Below are 20,316 nucleotides of genomic sequence, written 5' to 3'. Positions count from 1 at the left end.
TTTTGCATTTAAACGTCAAAATAACATAAGCGACCAATTGGTCAATTCCAAAACTGGGGAGAATACGGCTAGGAGTAGCAGCTGGGACCTAAGACCACTGGTTGGACATTACCCTAGTGGCAATTGTTCAGTTCGTACATACAGTAAAACATTGAAATGATTTGAGATTAATGGGAGGTCATGGAATCTAAGGAACCATACAAATTGTAAGACCTCCTATGCCATCTATTGCATACAATGTCCCTGTTGCCTTAAATATGTGGGTCAAACTAGAGACCAGTGCACATCCGGATCACAAACACAGGTCACTGATAAGATGTAAGAACACCACAGCCCCCTTGGTTCCCCACTACATCGAGCACAGGCTTATGGTGGATGACATATCCTGGTGGATTCTGGACACAGCCAAAAATGCACCAAATGCAGCACGAACATTGTCCTTCAAAGAAGCAAGATAGATGCACCGTCTTGACGCCATGAACGAAAAGAGGCATTACCAACATATTGATAGATTTGATCTTCCATGTCAATTCATTTTTCTGGCTCCATTGTAACATAGGTCTGATTGATTGCCCTATACCCGTACATGGTTGTTAACTTATTCCAAATGCAGCGCCCATTTTTCCCCCCGTTGCGCATGTGCATGACGTCGCGTATCGTCAATTCGCATACGCGTGACGTCAGACGCGGGTGCGTAATGTAAACACGGATTGCCCTAGCGAGTACAAACTCTCGTTGCAGGCACCCGCTTGGGATTTATCCCGTTCATTTGAATTCTAACGTAAGAATCTCCCTATATTTTTTAAGGTTATCAGTCACCCTTATTAGTTAGTCTACTAAAGATACCCCTCCAATTTTTCTGCAAGCTAATTAGAACATGCCATATCAACTTTTCAGGTATTGATATCATTAAATTAATGAAGAACCGATGATACAGCCTGGCCACTGTGCCCCACCAACAACGTCCAATAAGGTGAGAGCAAGGGCATTTCTATTGTATCAGTGTCTTAACACTCCACCATTTTGTTCTCCTGTTTTTTGCTCGTGCATTTTTCTTTTTGCTACTAGGCAGTCTATTCAGTGACACTGACCTATTTTGTAGGCATTCAAGCCAAGAACTTTTATGACATACCACAGTGCTTACAGACTGAGGAATCAACTTTGCAGCGCAGTATTCACCAATCTCATTCAAGAAACTTTAATATACTAGGGTAAGAACTATACACCCTATTTCCTCTGCACCTACCTCTCTGATTCACCAATTGGTAACTTTCATTACTGACCATGTATACTTAGTGCTCTCTCACATTTATTCTGCAGGGATCTTGCCCACATTTACCAGACTGGTGAGTTACCTGTAGCTTTCACTCTGCATGACTATCAATAATCACACGAGGTACTCAGTTGTGAGGTAATGGGTCTCAATAATGCTTTACAGCAATGGTGTCTGTGCACCAAAAGTATATATTCTCACCCACACTGGAACCAATTGTCGTTACAACACTAATAGCTGGAACTAATCCTTTCTAACAAAGTGAGAAATCAAGTATGTTGTATAGCTGAGCTTTTTCCATGTGCTAAAAGAATTTCACGTCTTACTCCCTTACTCCTGCTTTCGCCCTCCATGATTGTCCGTGCCTAAATCGGGGTATGTACACCCTTTTTGACAATATTTAATTTTGTTTATTTTTTGCATATTATGTTTCTTTCTAATGCACTATATTTGTTGTATCACGTGTCTTGATGTTTGACAATTCATTTTCACACCAACATCTGCAAATGATCTTACACACAAAAAATATGGTCTAGTTCTGTGTTAATGGTGTTTGAATTGTTATTACTGTATTAATAACAGCCTTGAAGACGACCCAGTGGTCGAAACACGTGTCGGCTGTGCTTAGATTAAATCACCTCACACACATCTAATGGTCTCATCTATTTATATTCTTTAATGGTGTTATGGATTCTGAATAGGAAATTGAGTATTGATTATTGTAACACAGGTCTACTTGCGCATTTTAAGTACACTTCACAAACTTTGATTGTAGTTTGGGCTTGCTGAAGCAATTGGTTTTGAATATCTAATTTTTATGTTCAAAGGGTCGATCATCTGTTCCGGTCCTGATGAGGGCAAAGATTAAAAAGATCGCTGAAACGTGTGTGATGTGCCCCCTTCATGTTCAACTGCCACAATTCCTCAGTGGCGCTTATGTTTTGACTGGGGGCACACCACTGTACGTACAAACTAGCTTTAGACTAGCATCTGCAGGAATACCCCCATTAGGGAACCTGGAGTTTTGATCAGTTAGTTGTTACTGTTAATCTTATTTATGTTATGTTGTTTGTTCTTCCTTTTTACTATGTTCCCTGCTTTTGTTGTTTTGTACATTTGAAATATTTGTGTTATGTGATTATTTCTAATGTTTCTGTTCTAAACTAAAAACAATGATGAAATGAAAACATTGTATTTTTTCATTAATCACTTTTTTTCGTTGCATTTACTGCTTCGCTTAGGTGATCCTTATGTAAAATCTATTTGTGATTTCTTGCAGTAGCTGTGGTACCATTGTGAGAGATGAGGCTACAGCCCAACTCATGGTTCAATAAACTATATTTAGAATAAATTGTTAATAATTCCTGATGGGAACATCTGTTTTGCAATCATGATACCATTCAATGACATTTGCTGGCTCTTGTCACAGTGGCCAGATCTGAACTGATAAAATAAGAACGCTTATGGATGGGCTATGTAGGTTGTGGGAGGGGTTGCTTGATTTTGGTGGGTGGATTGAAGCAATGAAATGGGTGAGTTGTGCTGGGGCAAGTAGGTATGCAAGGGGGAGGGGAAAAGAAGAGACATGTGTCAGTGCTTTCCTGAAAGCGGCATGGTCCTCTACACGGTGGATGTTTACAGGGATAGAGTTCCAAATTTTTGGTTCTTGTACTGAGAAGAAGGTGCCCCCAATACGATTGGATCTGCTCACTGGAATTACAAGTAGAGGTGCTGAGCCAGAATTGAGGCCTCTGTTTGTTCTGTAGTGAGTCAACTTTTGTTGCAGGTTTTCAGGTCCTCTATTATAGGTGTTATGATCCCAGCACAGAAATACAGATCCCGTTCAGAAATACTTGAGGCAGGGAACATCATTTCTATCAGTGGGTTAACTTTGCTTCACTCTTAGCATTGTACCATAGGCTCATTACACTTAAATTATCTTCCCTATCTTCAACATGGCTGCCGCTAATCCCTTAAGGTAACTCACAGTGCATTCTACACCTGTAGCAGAGGGAGCTACTTAAGCCCCGCCTCTGCCGAAGCTCTCGCTTCACGTCTTCTCTGACAGTGGGTAACGCTTCCAGCGATCTCCTGACAGAACCTGTCAACAGAAGAAAACAAATCAAAGCTATTAGTTCCATAGCAAAATCAACAGAATAGTAGAAATAATGTAAAGACTTGCCGAACCAAAGGTTTCCAGGAATTTTCCGCAGTCCGCAGTAATATTCTAAGTCCCTGCATCTCCTGTCAGAAGCTCCGTCGCAGCCACAGCATTTCTTCTCTCAGCAGCCTTGTGTCCGCTGTCGCAACGTACTCTTCCGAAAGTTTCCACAGCAGTTCCCCCGCATCGTCCGAAGGTATTTTCTTCCACAGTTTCTCCGAAGACCTGCAAAAAAAAGGTATTTAACGATTGAATAAACTTGTTAAAAGAAAGAAGTTTCATGCATGCTTGCCTGAAGTCTCAGCAAAGCTTTTATTTGCTTATTTTTACTAAGCTTGTTTCTGAAGGCAGTTATTACTCAGTCTCTTTTTGACGAACTGACGTAATTTAATATTCCCTTAAAAATGAGTATAGCTGCAGCCTTACCACAGACTAAGCCCTTGTTAGGGAACCACGAACCTGCAAAGGATAAAAGGAAATTTTAGCAACGGAGATCTCTACTTTCCCTTGATACTTTAAAAGAAGTTTTGGACGCTATGCAGATAAAAGGCTTTCGACACCGTTACCCCCCTCAGAATAAGTCACCTACCCAACGCGCCCCTGTAGAATACAGGATGTGAGCTCCACAACACAAAAGCACAGGTGAGAAGGGAGGGTCATTTTCAAAGTACACTGGAGCACAGTTATCAGTTTGTGAATGGGAATTACAATAGTGGTTTTGTTATAATTGTTGTTTCCACAGAACTAGTGCCCAGACCACAGGTCCTCAGCTGAAAGGTCATTGTGCTCCTGCGGGGACTTAAGTGTTACAGAACGCGAAGCCGTAATAAACTCCACCTGAGCGTAATGGAGGACTCAGGAGTAGTTCATTTATTCCAACTTCTGGGAGAGCTCAGAGCAGAGGTTCATGCAGCTAGGTCTGAAACCAACTCTTAGGAGAGAGTTGATAGTTAATAGGAAGCACACTGAGGAATTGGGTCGCCAGTTGCTACAGTCCCAAGCAGGGCAGGCACCACTCCCTGGTGGGGGTTCACAGGGTCAAATTCCCGCTCCCAGTCCTCCACTACAAGTAGTCTTACCCAGAAATATTCCCCTAGCAGCCCCAGAGAGATTTACAGGAGATCCACAGCGTTTTGCAGTATTTATTAACCAATGTAATTTACATTTTCTATGTAGACCTGGGGTCTTTCCTTCCAAACAGGCCAAAGTGGCATTTGTGTTGTCTTATTTGGGAGGACATGCTGCAGATTGGTCCATACCCTTAGTGAACAGAGATGATCCATTACTGAGGAACTATCCTGGTTTTCGGCAGGAATTAGAAAAACGTTTCGCTCATCCTGCTCAAGGTCAGGCCTTAGACAACGAGTTGCTTTCTTTACGCCAAGGAAACCAGGAATTGTTGGCTTATATAGCCTCTTTCAATACATTAGTAGCTGAAACTAATTGCCTGAGGAGAAGAGAGCCACACTTTTTCATCGAGGCCTGAGAGGAGAACTTAAGGATATTTTGGCGCAAGTCGTGAATCCTCCTACAGGTGTTGCCGAATTCATAGATCTAACCATCCAGTTGGATCACTGATTACAGAACCGATGCTCTGATCGGGCAAGATCAGAGGTAAAATCATGTTGTTTGTTCTCGAGACTCTGGAAATCGTTTAACGACTGAATGTCACCCAGAACCCCATGCAGTTAGGGGGAGTTGGAGGTCCCATCTCTAAAGAAGGACGAGACAGAAGAAGACAGCAGAATTTATGTCTCTATTGTGGCTCAGCGGGTCATCAATTGCGAAACTGTCCAGTGAAACCACCATGCAAGCCAGTGAGAGCCGTAGAGAAGGGGGATAGAAACGTCACAGAAGACGAACCGCAGGAAAAGAACACCCGACAAGTATACAGGTCGACTTATTGAGCCAAAAGAAGGAAATTCATATCTCTCATTTCGTTGTTCCGGTCATCATACGTAGTGACCTTCAACCATCCAAGGTATATGCTCTGGAAGCATATGTGGACAGTGGTGCGATTGGAAACTACATGTATTACGAACTAGCAGGCAAGATGGGTATACATCCAAAAGCTGTGGTAGACAATGTCACTGCGGTAGATGGAACACAATTAATATCCGGAGCAGTGACAAAGTGTACTGAAGTTTGTAACTTGCTCTGCCAGGAAGGACCTGGGGAAAAGCTATCTTTTACCCGATTTGTGCTCCACAGTTTAAGGTGATTCTTGGAATTCCATGGTTAGAAAAACACAACCCACGGATTGATTAGCGAGCCAAGACCATTGTTTTCACAGAGGAATGCAGGACTTCCCGCTATGTTCAAGGCAGAACCCGGAAGAAAGGGTTACCAGAGATTCCTTGCAACACACCCGCTTTAGGGATGGTGGGGACCCTTCCTCTGGAATATGAAGACTTTTGAGAGGTATTCCAAGAGGAACAGGCTAACATGCTGCCACCTGATTGACCATATGATTGCCAAATTGATTTGATTCCAGGTTCAAAACCCCTGTGCAGCAGAATCTATGCCCTAACTGAACAAGAAAATATTTGAAAACCTATCTAGACAGTTATCTGGCCAATGGGTTCATTCGGCCATCTAAGTCCCCCATGGCATCTCCTATATTTTTTGTGCCCAAGAAAGAAGGAGACCTTCGTACCTGCATAAACTACCGTGCCTTAAACCAGATCACCGTCAAGAACCGGTATCATCTTCCACTTATTCCAGTACTGATGGATCAAGTTAAGGATGCCAATATTTTTACTAAATTAGACTTTAGAGGCGCCTACCACTTAGTGAGAATCAAAGAAGGAGATGAAAGCGAAGACTGCCTTCTGCACAAAATACGGATTATACAAATATCAAGTCATGCCCTTTGGCTTATGTAACGCCCCAGCAGCCATTCAAAATGTTATGAACAATGTTTTTTGTGAATTACTCAACGTCTGCACCGTAGTGTACTTGGACGACATTTTTATATACTCCAGGTCGGTCCAAGAGCACATAACCCATGTAAGAGAAGTCCTCCAGAAAATAAAAAAACACAAGCTCTTTGTAAAATTGGAAAAATGTTCCTTTCATACGACCTCAGTGGATTTCCTGGGATTCATATTGTCCCCCAAAGGAATTTCAAATGGATAACAGAAAAGTCGAAGCAGTTCTCAATTGGGCTTCTCCTACCTCATTGAAAGGAGTCCAGAGTTTTTTAGGATTTGCAAATTTTTATAGACGTTTTATTGCAGGATTTTCACAATTGGTCCACCCAATAACTTAATTGCTAAAAACATAAGACCTTCTCCTGGACCACGGAAGCTGAAGAGGCCTTCCAGATATTGAAGTAACAATTCACCACAGCTCCGGTGTTGAAACACCCTCAACCAGAGTTACCATTTGTAGTGGAAACCGACTCGTCCAGTGCTGCAATGGGAGCAGTACTATCCCAGAAAGACCCCGAAACTGGACAGATGCATCCAGTGGCCTTCTAGTCCAAGAAGTTCTCAACAGCTGAATTGAGCTATAGCATCACAGACAAGGAATTACTGGCAATACAGTACGCGTTCAAAGAATGGAGACACCACTTGTTAGGGGACCGACATACAATTACTGTCTTAACAGATCATCGAAACCTGCAATAATTGCGCAATGCCAAGGCTCAATCATCACGACAACTCAGTTGGGCGTTATTTTTTGTAGAATACGATTTTGTTATCGCATACCGCCCAGGGGTACGTAATGGCAAAGCAGATGCCTTGTCAAGGATTGGAGAAAAAGAAGATTCAAAGCACCACAGAACCTGTAAACATAATCCCAGAAGAAAAGATGCTGGGAGTCAATGGATCCCCCGAAGAAGGCTTAAAAGCACAAATTCTACTTCACTTAACCTCATTAGTGCCAAGAACGAGCTATCTCGTCCTTGGGATTACCTCCCTGTTGCCAAGGACGAGTTAGCTCGTCCTTTCAGGCACTCTGTTTTGTGCGATCCCTGCTTTGCACGCCGACATGAAATTGAAAGTAAATTCACCGCGGCAGCCATTTTCGGCTGCCGCGGTGAAAACAGAAGGTGAGTGTTCACCTTACTCTGCCTCGATCTCTGGCTGTATTTCAAGCTGGAGATCGAGGCAGGTATCGTTGGAAAGGGGAGGTCCTCCCCTTTCCAACGATATCGTGTGACAGCATTGCTGCCCGCGGATCGGGCACAGAGCTCGATCGGCGGGCAGCAATGCGCACTAGACCACCAGGGATCTGTTTTGGGAGCAGGGGGAGGAGGGCTGCTTACTAGGTAAGCGTCCCCCTCTCCCCAAGCCCCTAAAGCATGGCGCCATGGCTGTCGAGACCCCTGGGGGCAGAGATCATCTGCCCCCAGGAGTGAAAACAAAAAAAATGTCAAAGGGAGGTGGGAGGGGTTTGGGGCCCTGGGGCCCACTAGACCACCATGGATTTTTGAGAAAATGGTGTCTTTGGAAAGGGGAGATTCTCCCCTTTCCAAAGACACCATTTTAGAAGCATTGCTGGTCACAGATCGGCACAGAGTGGTGCAGACAAGGGGGGGCGAAGCGGACCAGAATGTTTTACCCAGAACCTCCAACAAATTGAAAAATTTGGGCTTTTTTGTGCACATTTCAGACTTTGCCGGGGCTTCTGGGTAATACATTCTGGGCCGATTTCCGCAAATCATACCTTTGCGGATACCCACGGGTGTCCTCTTTTCGTAAATTTCATGGGGTTCCCTGTTTTCCTTGGTGGCTTGGACACCCGAAGCCCAGATCTGTATGTTGTGCTTGTCTGGAGAAAGTGTCAAATTCAGGTGTCGAAACAGACTTGGGGTTACCTGTGTTTTAGGCTTTCCCCTTGGCGCCCAGGTAGGTGCACCCAAACATGTGAGGTAATGTTTTAATCAGGACACCTCTGGGAACGCGGGACGGTAGGCCATGTGGTGTTGGCGGTGTGTTTCGATGGGTGCGCTGAGTGAAATGTGCAGAAAATGCATTTTTTTTCCCCACATTTCGGAGTTTACAGGGGTGTCTGGGTAATAAATTCTGGGCCGATTTGCGCAAATCATACCTCTGCGGATTCCCATGGGTGTCCTCTTTTCGGAAATACATGGGGTTCCCTATTTTCCTTGGTGGCCTGGACACCCGAGGCCCATATCTGTATGTTGTGCTTGTCTGGAGAAAGTGTCAAATTCAGGTGTCGAAACAGACTTGGGGTTACCTGTGTTTTAGGCTTTCCCCTTGGCGCCCAGGTAGGTGCGCACACACATGTGAGGTACTGTTTTCATCAGAACACCTGTGGAAACGCAAGAAGGTATAACATTTGTTGTGTTTGTGTGGTTTTCATAATGTTTTGACCCATTTGCTGGTGCCCTTGGTCACATTTGGGAAATGAAAGGGTTGTGTGACATACATTTAGTCGCTGCTTTAGGCACCATACACTTTTGTAACCTGCACAAGTCACCTACCCTTGAAAAGGTCTGCCTGTGCTCTTTCAAAAAATGTATGCTTGCTGTTCCTCGCCACATTGGTTTTCCTGATTTTCACATGCTAAGTGTGTCTGTTCAGGCCGTGAGCATAAAACTCCTGTGTACCATGGCTCAGTGTTAGGCTTGTGGTGGTGCTTGTTTTGTAAAACACTACAAAAAATGTGTGCTTTCCTAACTGCAAGAGTCGGGGAAATGTAGCGGAGCATTGCTTTTCTCAAAATTCATAGAAGCCATTGCCGTACCAAGCCAACCATGTCCAACACATCACCCCTTCCTAAACTTTGAATTTTGTCTACTTTTCAGAAATATATGCCTTTCTGTCCTCCAATTCGGCTTTCCTACCCTTTTCTTCCATTCTGTCCATGCATGTCCAACTGGCAAAAATGGCCAAAATCGCCTACCTCTCACAAAACAGTTGATAACCGCAGCAAATTTCGTTTCCACTCACCCTGTTCTTGAAAGCCAGGAAATTGGGGAATTCAGCACAGCAAACCATTTGTTCCTAGCTCTTACATGGAAAAAACCACAGGCTTCTTTGTACATCATTTTATTGGTATTTTTTGAAAAAACCCAAAGTTTTCCCCCTTTTTGCTTATTTTCTCTCACCCCCTACAGCAACCTAGGATTCCTGGGTGGCGTTACGACCGCCTACATGTGGGGGAAAAAAGGAGCCGAATTTGGCCAAGATATCTCATGTAACAAAGTTACGAGGCTTCGAATGACCACATACCGAAATCACCAATAAACGCCTTGGCACTGTGGGGAAATACCCATGGCAGTTAAAGCGTTAACCACATCTGAATTAGAGGCTTGGGAATCAAAGGACCTAAGTTTAGTCTTCAAGGAGGTCTACCTTATTTCCAGGGTCGACTTTACCTACCCCATCTTGAGTTAAAAAAGAAAGTGATGGCAGATTACCATGAAGCACCCTTGGAGGGTCACCCTGGGATTGCTAAGACCTCGGCCAAGATCAAGAGACACTTCTTGAGGCCAACATGATGCAAAGACATCAAAGATTACATTCAAACTTGTGGAATTTGTGTTCGCAACAAATGTTCAAAACAGAAACCAGCAGGACTACTGCAACCATTGCCCATCCCACCAGCGCCATGGCATACCATTGCTATGGATTTTATTACGGAACCACCTCCTTGTCAAGGATATAACACTATTTTAGTTGTGGTGGACTTATTTTCCAAGATGGCACATTTCATAGCCCTAAAGGGACTCCCAACTTCCGCATTTTTAGCAAAGGTCTTCCTGGAACAAATTGTGCGTCTTCATGGATTTCCATCTACTTGTGATCTCAGATGGGGAAGCCAATTTGTATTCCAATTCTGGAGAAAATGTGAATTGGCCAAGATTGAAGTGCGCCTATCTACCAGCCACCACCCACAGACTGACGGTCAAACAGAAAGAACCAATCAGACCCTTGAACAATATCTTCGATGTCTCCTTCATCAGATAGATTGTTCTTGGGTAGATGTCCTTTGGATCGCAGAGTATGCTTATAATAACTCGGAACACACTTCCACGGGCTATACTCCTTTCTACACTCTGAACGGTTTACATCCTCGGACCTCCACTTTCATCCCACTGAGTCTTTAGAGATGCCAGCAGTACAGAGTCTCCATGACAACATTACCAGAGCACAGAAAGAAGTTCTATGACATTTAGCTTCAGCAAAGGAGGATCAAAAGAAATTTGCAGATAGACTTCGACAAGGGTTACCAGAGTATACGGTGGGAGACGAGGTTTGGTTGTCTTCCAAGAACATGGCACTCAAAGGCCCATGTAAATTCCAACCAAGAAAATAGGCCCATTTCCATTAGGGACTATTGTTAATCCTGCAGCAGTAAGACTGAAGTTACCCCCTCACATGCAAATTCACCCAGTTTTTCATGTCTCTGATCAAACCATTGAATCCAGGGACCAGATTATAGCCACACCAAAACCCCAAATTGTCAAAGGTGAACTAGAATTCATAGTAAATGAAATTTTAGACTCTAAGATGGTTGTAAAGAAATTGTTCTACCTGATAGATTTGAAAGATTTTGGCCCACAGGATAGGACTTGGGAACTTAGCTTCAACATTCATACCCCCAGATTACTCCAAAAGTTTCATCAAAATCACCCTACTAAGCCAGGACCGGAGGGTTCATCCTTGGGAGGGGTCTTGGGGCAGGGTGGGGGACTGTCATGATCCCAGCACAGAAATAAAGATGCCATTCAGAAATACTTGAGGAAGGAAATATAATTTCTATCAGTGGGTCAAGAGTGGCTTCAAACCTGGCGCAAGAGGCATTTGCCTCACTCTTAGCATTGTACTATAGGCTCATTACACTTACATTGTCTTCCCTATCTTCAACATGGCCACTGCTAATCCCTTAAGGTAACTCAGTGCATTCTACACCTGTAGCAGAGGTAGCTAGTTAAGCCATGCCTCCGCCGAAGCTCTCGCTTCGCTTCTTCTCCGCTGACAGCGGGGTAACACTTCCAGCGATCTCCTGACAGAAGCTGTCAACAGTTGAAAACGAATCAAAAGATATTAGTTCCATAGCAAAATCAAAAGAATAGTAGAAATACTGTAAAGACTTACCGAACTGAAGGTTTCCAGGAATTTTCCGCAGTAATATTCGAAGTCTCTGCATCCCGTCATAAGCTCTGTCGCAGCCGCAGTATTTCTTCTCTCAGCAGCCTTTTGTCCGCAGTCGCAGCATGCTCTTCCGTAAGTTTCCACAGCAGTTCCCTGCATCGTCCGAAGGTATTTTCTTCCACAGTTTCTCGGAAGACCTGCAAAAAAAACGTATTGAATGAATGAACTTGTTAAAAGAAAAGAAAGAAGTTTCATACGTGCTTACCTGAAGTCTCAGCAAGGCTTTTCTTCGCTTATTTTTACTGCGCTTGTTTCTGAACGGCAGCTATTACTCCGTTTCTTTTTGACAAACTGACGTAATTTAATATTCCCTTAAAAACAATTATATCTGCAGCCTTACCATAGCTTAAGCCCTTGTTAGGGAACCACGTAGGGACCATTTCTAATTTGATGAACTATAAATAATTATTCTTACCAAGAGACTTTCCCTTGATACTTTAAAAGATGATTTGGACGCTATACAGATAAAAGGCTTTCGACACCATTACCCCCTCAGAATAAGTCACCTACCCAATGCGCCCCTGTAGAATACAGGATAGAGAGCGCCACAACACAAAAGCACACGTGAGAAGAGAGGGTCACTTTCAAAGTACACTACATCACTGCTTTCAGTTTGTGAATGGGAATTACAATTGTGGTTTTGTTATAATTGTTGTTTCCAAAGAACTAGTACCCAGACCACAGGTCCTCAGCTGAAAAGGTATTACGCTTCCGCGGGGACTTAAGGCTCGATGAGTAATACACTTGTATGTGAAGGTAGCGCGCCAAACGACCGGAAGCCAACAGAGAACTTGGAGGGCAGCAGAGATGTGTTCTCTAGGACTCGTAGCAGTATTTGCACTCGTTGGAGTTTTCTCAGATGTGATGCGGGGCTCCTAAGTATAGTGTGTTGGCATAGACTAGGCATGATAGTATGATTGTGATAATTGCATTAACTATGCGTGGACAGAGAAAATACAGCAAAGGGTATGGATCTGGAGGAAATGGCTTTTTACCACTGAGCTGATGTGAGGTGACAGTCAGGTCGGAGTCCTGAATATACTGTACAAGCTGTGTTGTGTTCACCCTGCAATGAATTTGGCACCAATTGGTCATGAAATATGGTTATGAATGAAAAATTAAATAATTAATTTGAAAAAACTTAATTTATTCCAGCCCTAGATAATGTGGTTTGTGTATGCTTTTGGATCTAGGGAATCGGGACTGAATGCAAGGAAACTCATTATTATTTGAATCTTGTAGGCATAGGTATTACATTTGTGTCCACATAGCCAAAGGGCAGATGCATGATATGTGCACCCGCTTGTACCCCATTTCTCCTTTACCCACATTGTAATCTTGATTGATAGTAACATATGTTTCAAAATCATATACTGTGAAAAAGGTATCTGCTTACCTAATAGCATCCAGATAGTTTATTTTGTGCTGTGAAGAACTAATAAACACTCACATTTGTGCTTAAATGTTTCCAATATATTTCCTTTCTCTTCATCAGGACAATGATAGTACAGATTTTGAAATGGGTCCCCTCGGGGCTGCTTATCATTCTCTAAGGTGAGTGTTTTCTTTTCTTAACAATTAATACCAAAACCTTGCTATAACATCCAGACGTGAGATATTTATTCTGTAGAAAAAGAGGCTTTCAAATATTGTATATATATTTTTATTGCATTCACTTATATTCCTTACACTCCTGTGCAGTTTTATCTCAGGATCTTGATCCATTGGAATGTGAGGACAGCAACCTTTGCTTTTTTCACTAGTTACTCCAATATCTTGCACCTTTCTTCCATACATTTGTGATGTCGGCCCAGCGAATGGGAATAGACAGGAGAGTTGTACTGTACAGGACACATTGAGAAAAAAAAAGTGTTGGAACAAAGGAGTGGGTTACTCCTGCGTATACGCCTCCCACCCACACATCCCAGCTCCAACCGCCAACCATTTTCTCTGCTTCAATGCGCTGGTGTAGTCTTCATGCACTATGCTCTTCGTACACCAAAATTCATTATTGGCTTTGATTCCTAGACCCGGACAACCCTTGCCAGCTATGGTTCTTTTTTCAATGTGCTTTCCATCTGCTCTCTTTGCAGATGTCTTACCAGGTGAGAGGACATCTGTCATCAATCTCCTCCCATGGAATTGATCATAAACACGGCCAGTTACGTAAACACTTGATTTTTGTTTTTCTTTGTTTTTTTCTTTGCTTTAATTGATTACAATTGTTTAGCAAAAGAAAGAATCCCTTCCATTCATTCAGTATTATGTTTAAAATCTCGAATAGGTATTCTGGAAAAGTTTATTAAAAAATGTGATAACTGCTATCGTGTGTGAAGTCTTTCCACCATTCATCAAAATAGTTCACCAATCTTCTGAGTCACGTACGGTATACTTGGACAACAGCTGACCGAGTTGCTTCCTTCTCTTGTCATTTAACACTGGACAGAGTAGCAGAAGATGTTTCAGTGTTTCCACAGTTGAGTTCTCTTTAAAAAAAATGACATTTATTCTGCTGCGATTTAGATTGTGTTGCCAGGACTTCATTTGTGGGAAGAAGGTTTAGTCGTGCTCTGAGAAATTGGTCTTTCTACATTCTTTTTGCAAACTTTGTTAGATGAATAGGTAGAGCATTACATTTCTGAGTCTCCATCACAAGATGAGCTACGGAGCGATAACCAGCGGCAGATTCCAGTGTCAGTATCCAATCATGCTCTTTCAGTTTTTTCTTTACCCGTTTTGGGTTTGAAAACAAAACAGAGTTGGTCTTTTGTGCTAAGGAAAGTGTGCATACAAAAAAAGAAGGCCCTTTTTGAAGATTGTTTTGTGAGACACCGTGAGGGAGTCTTCACCTGTGGCCTTCTAAGTAATTTGATCCACCCTACTAGATCTCAAGGGACGCTATTGTTCCTGTTTGTCCTGAAGATGGTTGGTGTACATAGTGGACTGACTAAAGTCTAGAAAATACAACCTGAAACACGTGTCGACATACTGCCTGATTGAGAGACAGGCAGTTATTTATATGTGAAGATTGTATTAAGAGGATCTAAACTGAACAATGATATACTAGACTATTGGAGTGTGATCTAATTTGTGAGGTTACAGAATAGTTGTGTGAATGTTGGTATGATAAAGTGAAATGAATGGTATGTAGGGTTGAATGTTTTTGTGGATCTTAAACAAATGTAAACTGTGTTTTATGTTTTAAAAAATGTTTTCGAGGGGATTGGGTCCTCCGACGTATTCCATATCTATGACATGTAATCACCACAGCTGTGCTGCTTCGGAAACTTTTTTCGGCGTCTGCGTCCTGCGTCGATGACGTCGATACGCCGTCGTCGAGGACCTCGTCCGACGTCATCCGATATGATAAGTAGGACACACGGCGCCCGTAGCCTCAGTTCCGTTTTTTCCGCGAACGTGTTGCTTCGTGATTCTCGGTTCACGCCTCGACTCTTTAGAGTTCTGTTCTTCTCGGTTCTTCGAACCTGTTTGTTTTGTGAAAATCCTTCGTGTGAAGATGTCTTCTTCGTCTTTGACCCCGTGTCCGGGTTTCAAGAAGTGCGGGGAGTGTGGGTCCAAGATGTCGGTGACGGACTCGCATGACGCCTGCCTCTGGTGCCTCGGGGAGGCCCACGACACCGATGACTGTATCGACTGCCAGTCGCTCACGTCCAAAGCCTTACGCGAACGTAAGAAGAAGTTGTCGGTAGGTCGGGTGTCCAAGCCCAGGAAGTCGAAGTCTGCGGGGCTTTCGACGGATGATTCGAGGGGTGACTCTCCGCGTCATCGTCGGAAGTCTCGTGGGTCTCCTTCTAGGAGTCGGTCTCGCCACTCCTCAGCCTCTTCGAGGCATTCTCGGAAGCGCCGACACCGGTCGTCTTCCAGGTCCTCTTCGGAGCACTCTGCCCGGCACGTCACTTACCCCACCAGCCGTGCGACGCCGGAGGAATGGGCTTCCTTCGGGAAGAAAATGCTGGCGATTCTTGAGTCGCAGGGTACTTTGCCGTCCGCGCCCCCGAGTGGGGTCGGTCGTGAGAGGTCGAGAGACACCGCTCGCAAGAGTGGTCGGCACGAGTCACGGGAGAGGTCCCGTTCGGACAAGGAGACTGTTCTACACCGTTGGGTGTTAATTTACATAAAAAAAATATTAAACGTTGTTTTGAAATGAAGGTATTGAATCATTTGTTAGTATTTATAAAAAAAACAAATGAATATATTGTCATCCTCCATCTAAGGGTTCCATTTTGAATTGTGTTCTACATAATCCCCCTCCAGACGCGGAGCGTCGCGGAGTGTGAGGGAGTGTTCCTGGTGTTCATGGTGGGCCGTGGCTGGCCGGCTGCAGAAATCAGAAAGCCTAATCGCCCGGAATCTAATGGAGCGACCTGTCTGTCTCTGTCAAGCTACCACATTGAGACCCGTCAATGGCTGCCGGCACAAGAGCACAGATGCGGCCTTTTAAATCAGTGACTGACGCTACAGTGATGTTGGAGAGAGACAAGACCTACTCGGACTCCAATGTGATAAGTCAAGTAAGTGGGGTAACTACAAGGACAATCGATTGCCCTACACAATTACTACCACAAAAACAACAAGGATGCTGCATAACTCCAACCCCAAGTTCGAGCACAGCCCTTGTTTAGAGGGGGAAATAATGAGCGTGAGGAAGGAGGGGGGGCGCACAGACAATGTCCAGCCCGAGTCGGTGGACCCTCCTCCCCGCTCCCGCTCGCACACCCGCTCTGTCTGGCTAATTCAAGATGCCACAGGGGATCTCTGAGCGCGGACACGGACAAAAATATTGGATATGCCACACATTGCTCGCAGGGAGCGGGGGGTTCTAAAGGGGCGCGGCGGGATAGCGGCGGGGAGACTGAGGTTGTGCTGGAGCCTAGAGCTATTCATAATAACATAGACGGGAACTTAAAACTGTCGCTTACCGCGTTTGTCGGTCCCCCTTCCGCGAGGTTCTTCTCTTGCAGTGAGAGCCCGCCTTGTTCGTCAACATGGGACGCCCCCCTGCTGGAACATCACTGTGAGCCCTGCGCGATGGGCCCAAGTGTAGGTGGAGCCGAGGGGAGTGCGAGTGGCTCAGATGATAGAGAGTGCAGACCTGAGGCTCAAAACTCACATACGAAAAGCAGATCCTTGGAACATGACAAAACCACTTCTCTAGAGCATGCAGATTATACTGCATCTAGGCCATTAGAAATGAACAACAAAGAGGTCTGCAAAGGACAGGCTGTGGATCTGGCTAAGAAGACAGACGGATCAAACAACTGTTTGTCAGTTAAGAGACGAAGTGTTCAATACAGAAAAGGAACAGTCGGTTATATTGGATACCTCAAGAGAATTTCAGGCAGTAATACCAACTTATGCTGATGAAGTAAAAGACGTTGGAAGTCGTAGAGATTCATTAGCTGTTGCGGATCAACTGCTAAAAGATCTCATGACAATAAATGCGACAAGAAGTTAAAAAAAAAAACAAGGAGCAGAAATTGTGAGTGATATTGGTAGCACTACAATGGGTGAACATGAAAGTGAGAAACAGAAAAAGGACAAAAGAGGCAAACCCGGTTCTAATGAGCAGAGAACAGAAAATTATACTGAAAATAATACCTTCTCTGAGCGAGAACAGCCTCAGAAAAGAAAGAGAATGGAGCATAGTCCAAATGCATCAGTAGCCTGCTCACAGAAAAGAGATGCCCTATTAATCACAAATGGGAGAACCCAAAGAGGAGTGCAAGCCCCCTCAAGATCTCTCGAAAGGAGATCAGTTAGACCATCTTCAGACGAATCCCCAGATGAAACCTCGCCTGAATCCTCATTTATCCAGAGAGAATTCCCCAAGGTGCGAAGGTTGAGACAAGGCATAAACCAAAAAATAACTGCGGCCAGAAGAATAAAAGCCAAGAGTGAAAGCGATGAGAGAACCATGCAACAAATGGCGGAAAGGATCTCAAATGATCTGAGGCCATTTATTATGTCTGCTATTGGGATCTCAGTTGGCCCCACTAACGAAATTGTATGAACGATTTCATGAAACGTACAGGGACCAAAACACCGTGCTGGCTTTAATGATTGCCAGATTTACAAAGATGGAGATGGACATGTTGTTTTGGGAGCAAGAAGGTAAAAATGAAAAACAAAAAAATGCTGATGCTAATAAAATGATTAAAGAGCAATTAAAGAACAATGCAGAAGAAACAGGGGTCGCAAGAGAAGCTGTGGCAATTTTGAAACAAACTAAACACACAGGAGAAGCAACAAAAGGAGAATGTAAGGAATCAAAGAAAACCAGTGACAAAGGAACTATGAGCGATCAAAGTGAAAGCTCTAAGATGCAAGTCAAAGAATATCTGACAAATTCAACAAATGGAATAAACGAAAGTTCAGGGGTCTTGGAACAGGGTCCTACCTGTCCCAAAATGCCACAACCACTAGAAAACCGAGAGTCAATCGTGGTGGACCGAACAGTCGATATGCATAAGCAAAATGCTCCCGAAGAGCCAATCGCTTCGACGTCTAAAAATGCTAAAGGGGAGCCCGCCAGTGGGCGCGGAGCATGCTGGACGTGTGAGACCAGCTCTGCTCCACCACTGCAGGGCCTAGCACTCTGAGCCAATCCCCGGCCGGGAGTTTGGAGTAACCCCGACGGGAACGTGGGCCCCCGCGGCAGCGGCCCAACGAATCGAGCGCTCCTCCGAAAGTGGACACAGCCTGGCCCCGATCTGAGGCCCCACTCATCGAGCAACAGAGAACACCTTTTCGGACGCCGTGCAGCATAGCCACTGGGGGCGTCACATCTTGCGGTGCCCCAGGCCTCGGCCAGACCCGTCGCGGAGCCCGGAGCGGCCGGTCGTCGCCGCGGCCCGTGCCCATAACACCGAGAGGATGACGCCGGAGCACGCCCCCCACCGTGCACGGATGCCAAGCGGGCCCTCGAGCTCTGCCCCAGTGGTGTGTGGACATCGCGCGGGGCCAGGGACGAGTGGGGCATCCTGGTGGGAGCCCCCCACCACCAAGAACCGCTCTGGTGCGGACCACCAGCAGCAAATCAGGACTCCGGGAGCCTCCCGACCCATTCCCCGCGCACAGAGGCCTACCCGAAAAGGAGCCCCCAGTGAAGGGGTCCGAGCCCACAATGGACGTGTCGGCCCTCGATGGCCCGAAGAAGGTGAGGAGCGCAGGGGGGGCACTGATACCGGAGACTCAGTGGACTGTTTGCCCCCCCCCTCCGGTGCCCTCCGGGCACGGACCAGCGCACCTCACCCCGTAAAAGCAGGCATGGCCTTCCCCCCTGGAGTACAGGGGTCCCCCGGAACATTTCAGCCGTGACGCATCTGGGGAAACAGGCCCCAACACAATCTTAGCCCCCCTCGTGAGGACCTGAGCCATCGCCGGGGTTCCCCCCCCCCCACATGCGAGCTTGCCTCCGCGGAAGCGGGGAGGGCCCAAGACGACCAGAGGAAATCTCAAGGCATTAAGGCAGGGTGAGAGGCGCCCCGCCCCCACCCAAACTCCAAAGTGCACCCAGAGACCGGAGCCCTGGAACCGACCCAGCTCACGTGCGCAATCCGCTTCCTCCAACGCTTCCGCCAGTCCAACGCACCCCTCGGTGAACCACACAGTCACCATGCCTTCAAGTAATGCCCGCCCCCCCGCCGGAGTGCTAATGAAGGAAGACCTCAAGGACATCCTCCAGGAGATAAAAGCGATTCGAACGGACATACAAGCCTCCATAGTTGATCTCAGGGGGAGAGTGGAGACGCTCGAGGAAAAATGGAGGGAATGGAAAACAACCACCTCCAAATGGACCTGTTAGACATGAAATACGAAGCAAGGCTAACGGACCTAGAAATCAGAGAGGAGGACATAGCCCTGAAAATGGACGACCTAGAGAACAGAGAACGCCGAAACAACCTGCGCATTATGGGTGTGACTCAACAGAGAGGCGAGACTGCCGCAGACGTTGGGAGAAAGGTTCAGGGCCTCATTGACCAACTCTTCACACTCGAGGGGGGCAAAGAAGTCCAGCTGGAAAGAGCCCACCGAGGGGGAGGTGGAGCGAGGGGCGGCCCAAGGTCCATAGTTGTGCGCTTCCTCCGCTACAGAGAAAAAAATGGAGGTCCTCGAGAAAGCGAGAAGGCTGGAGAGTTTCTTGTTCGAAGGAGACACAGTGAGGATTTTCCAGGACCTCTCGGCTTTCACTCTTACCCGCAGAAGAGAGTGCCGGCCACTCACCCAGTGGCTCACCAGCCAATACATAAGATACAGGTGGTCCTTCCCATTCGCCTTGTCTTTCGAACGCTCAGGAGTGGACTATAGAGTGACCAGCGGCAAGGAGGCATCCCAAGTGCTGCAGGTACTCAAAGGGGATACCCCAGAGGAAGGAAACGAGATGGAGGTGCAAGAGCCTCGGGGCGCCAGGAGGGAGCCGGAGGGCCCCTGGTCCACAAAGATGATGATAAAGGGCCGGAGGAAATTCAAGAAACTAAACACCCCCACAATGGAAGCCGAAGGGGACTAAGTGGTCAGAGGCTCGCTATTAGAGAAACCGAGAGATTGAATAAAACCGCCCCTGCCGGGGACGCCGAGCTTAACAAGGGGACTGCGGTGGATGGACTTGCATCCACCCTGGTGGCTTGCCCGTTGGCAGGCGTCATGATAAAGAGGGGGAGGGGGAAGGAAGGAAGGAAGGAAGGGAGGGAGTTGGGGTTGGGATTTTGGGGACCCACCGTCTCAAAACC

The 20,316-nt window shown here is 45.7% G+C and overlaps 1 protein-coding gene across 1 annotated transcript in view; it reads left to right on the top strand.

Moving 5' to 3' along the window:
- Positions 1–20,316, top strand: part of LOC138513680 (V-type proton ATPase 116 kDa subunit a 4-like) — a 4,716,919-nt gene that overhangs the window by 954,539 nt on the left and 3,742,064 nt on the right. The window contains exon 6 of the mRNA XM_069628745.1: positions 13,062–13,120. Coding sequence (XP_069484846.1) covers positions 13,062–13,120 — 59 coding nt within the window. The remainder of the gene's footprint in view (positions 1–13,061; positions 13,121–20,316) is intronic.

Source organism: Ambystoma mexicanum, chromosome 12 (assembly GCF_040938575.1).
Source record: "Ambystoma mexicanum isolate Mex_15411 chromosome 12, UKY_AmexF1_1, whole genome shotgun sequence".
Lineage (NCBI taxonomy): Eukaryota > Metazoa > Chordata > Amphibia > Caudata > Ambystomatidae > Ambystoma > Ambystoma mexicanum.
This window is presented reverse-complemented; position numbering and strand designations above follow the sequence as displayed.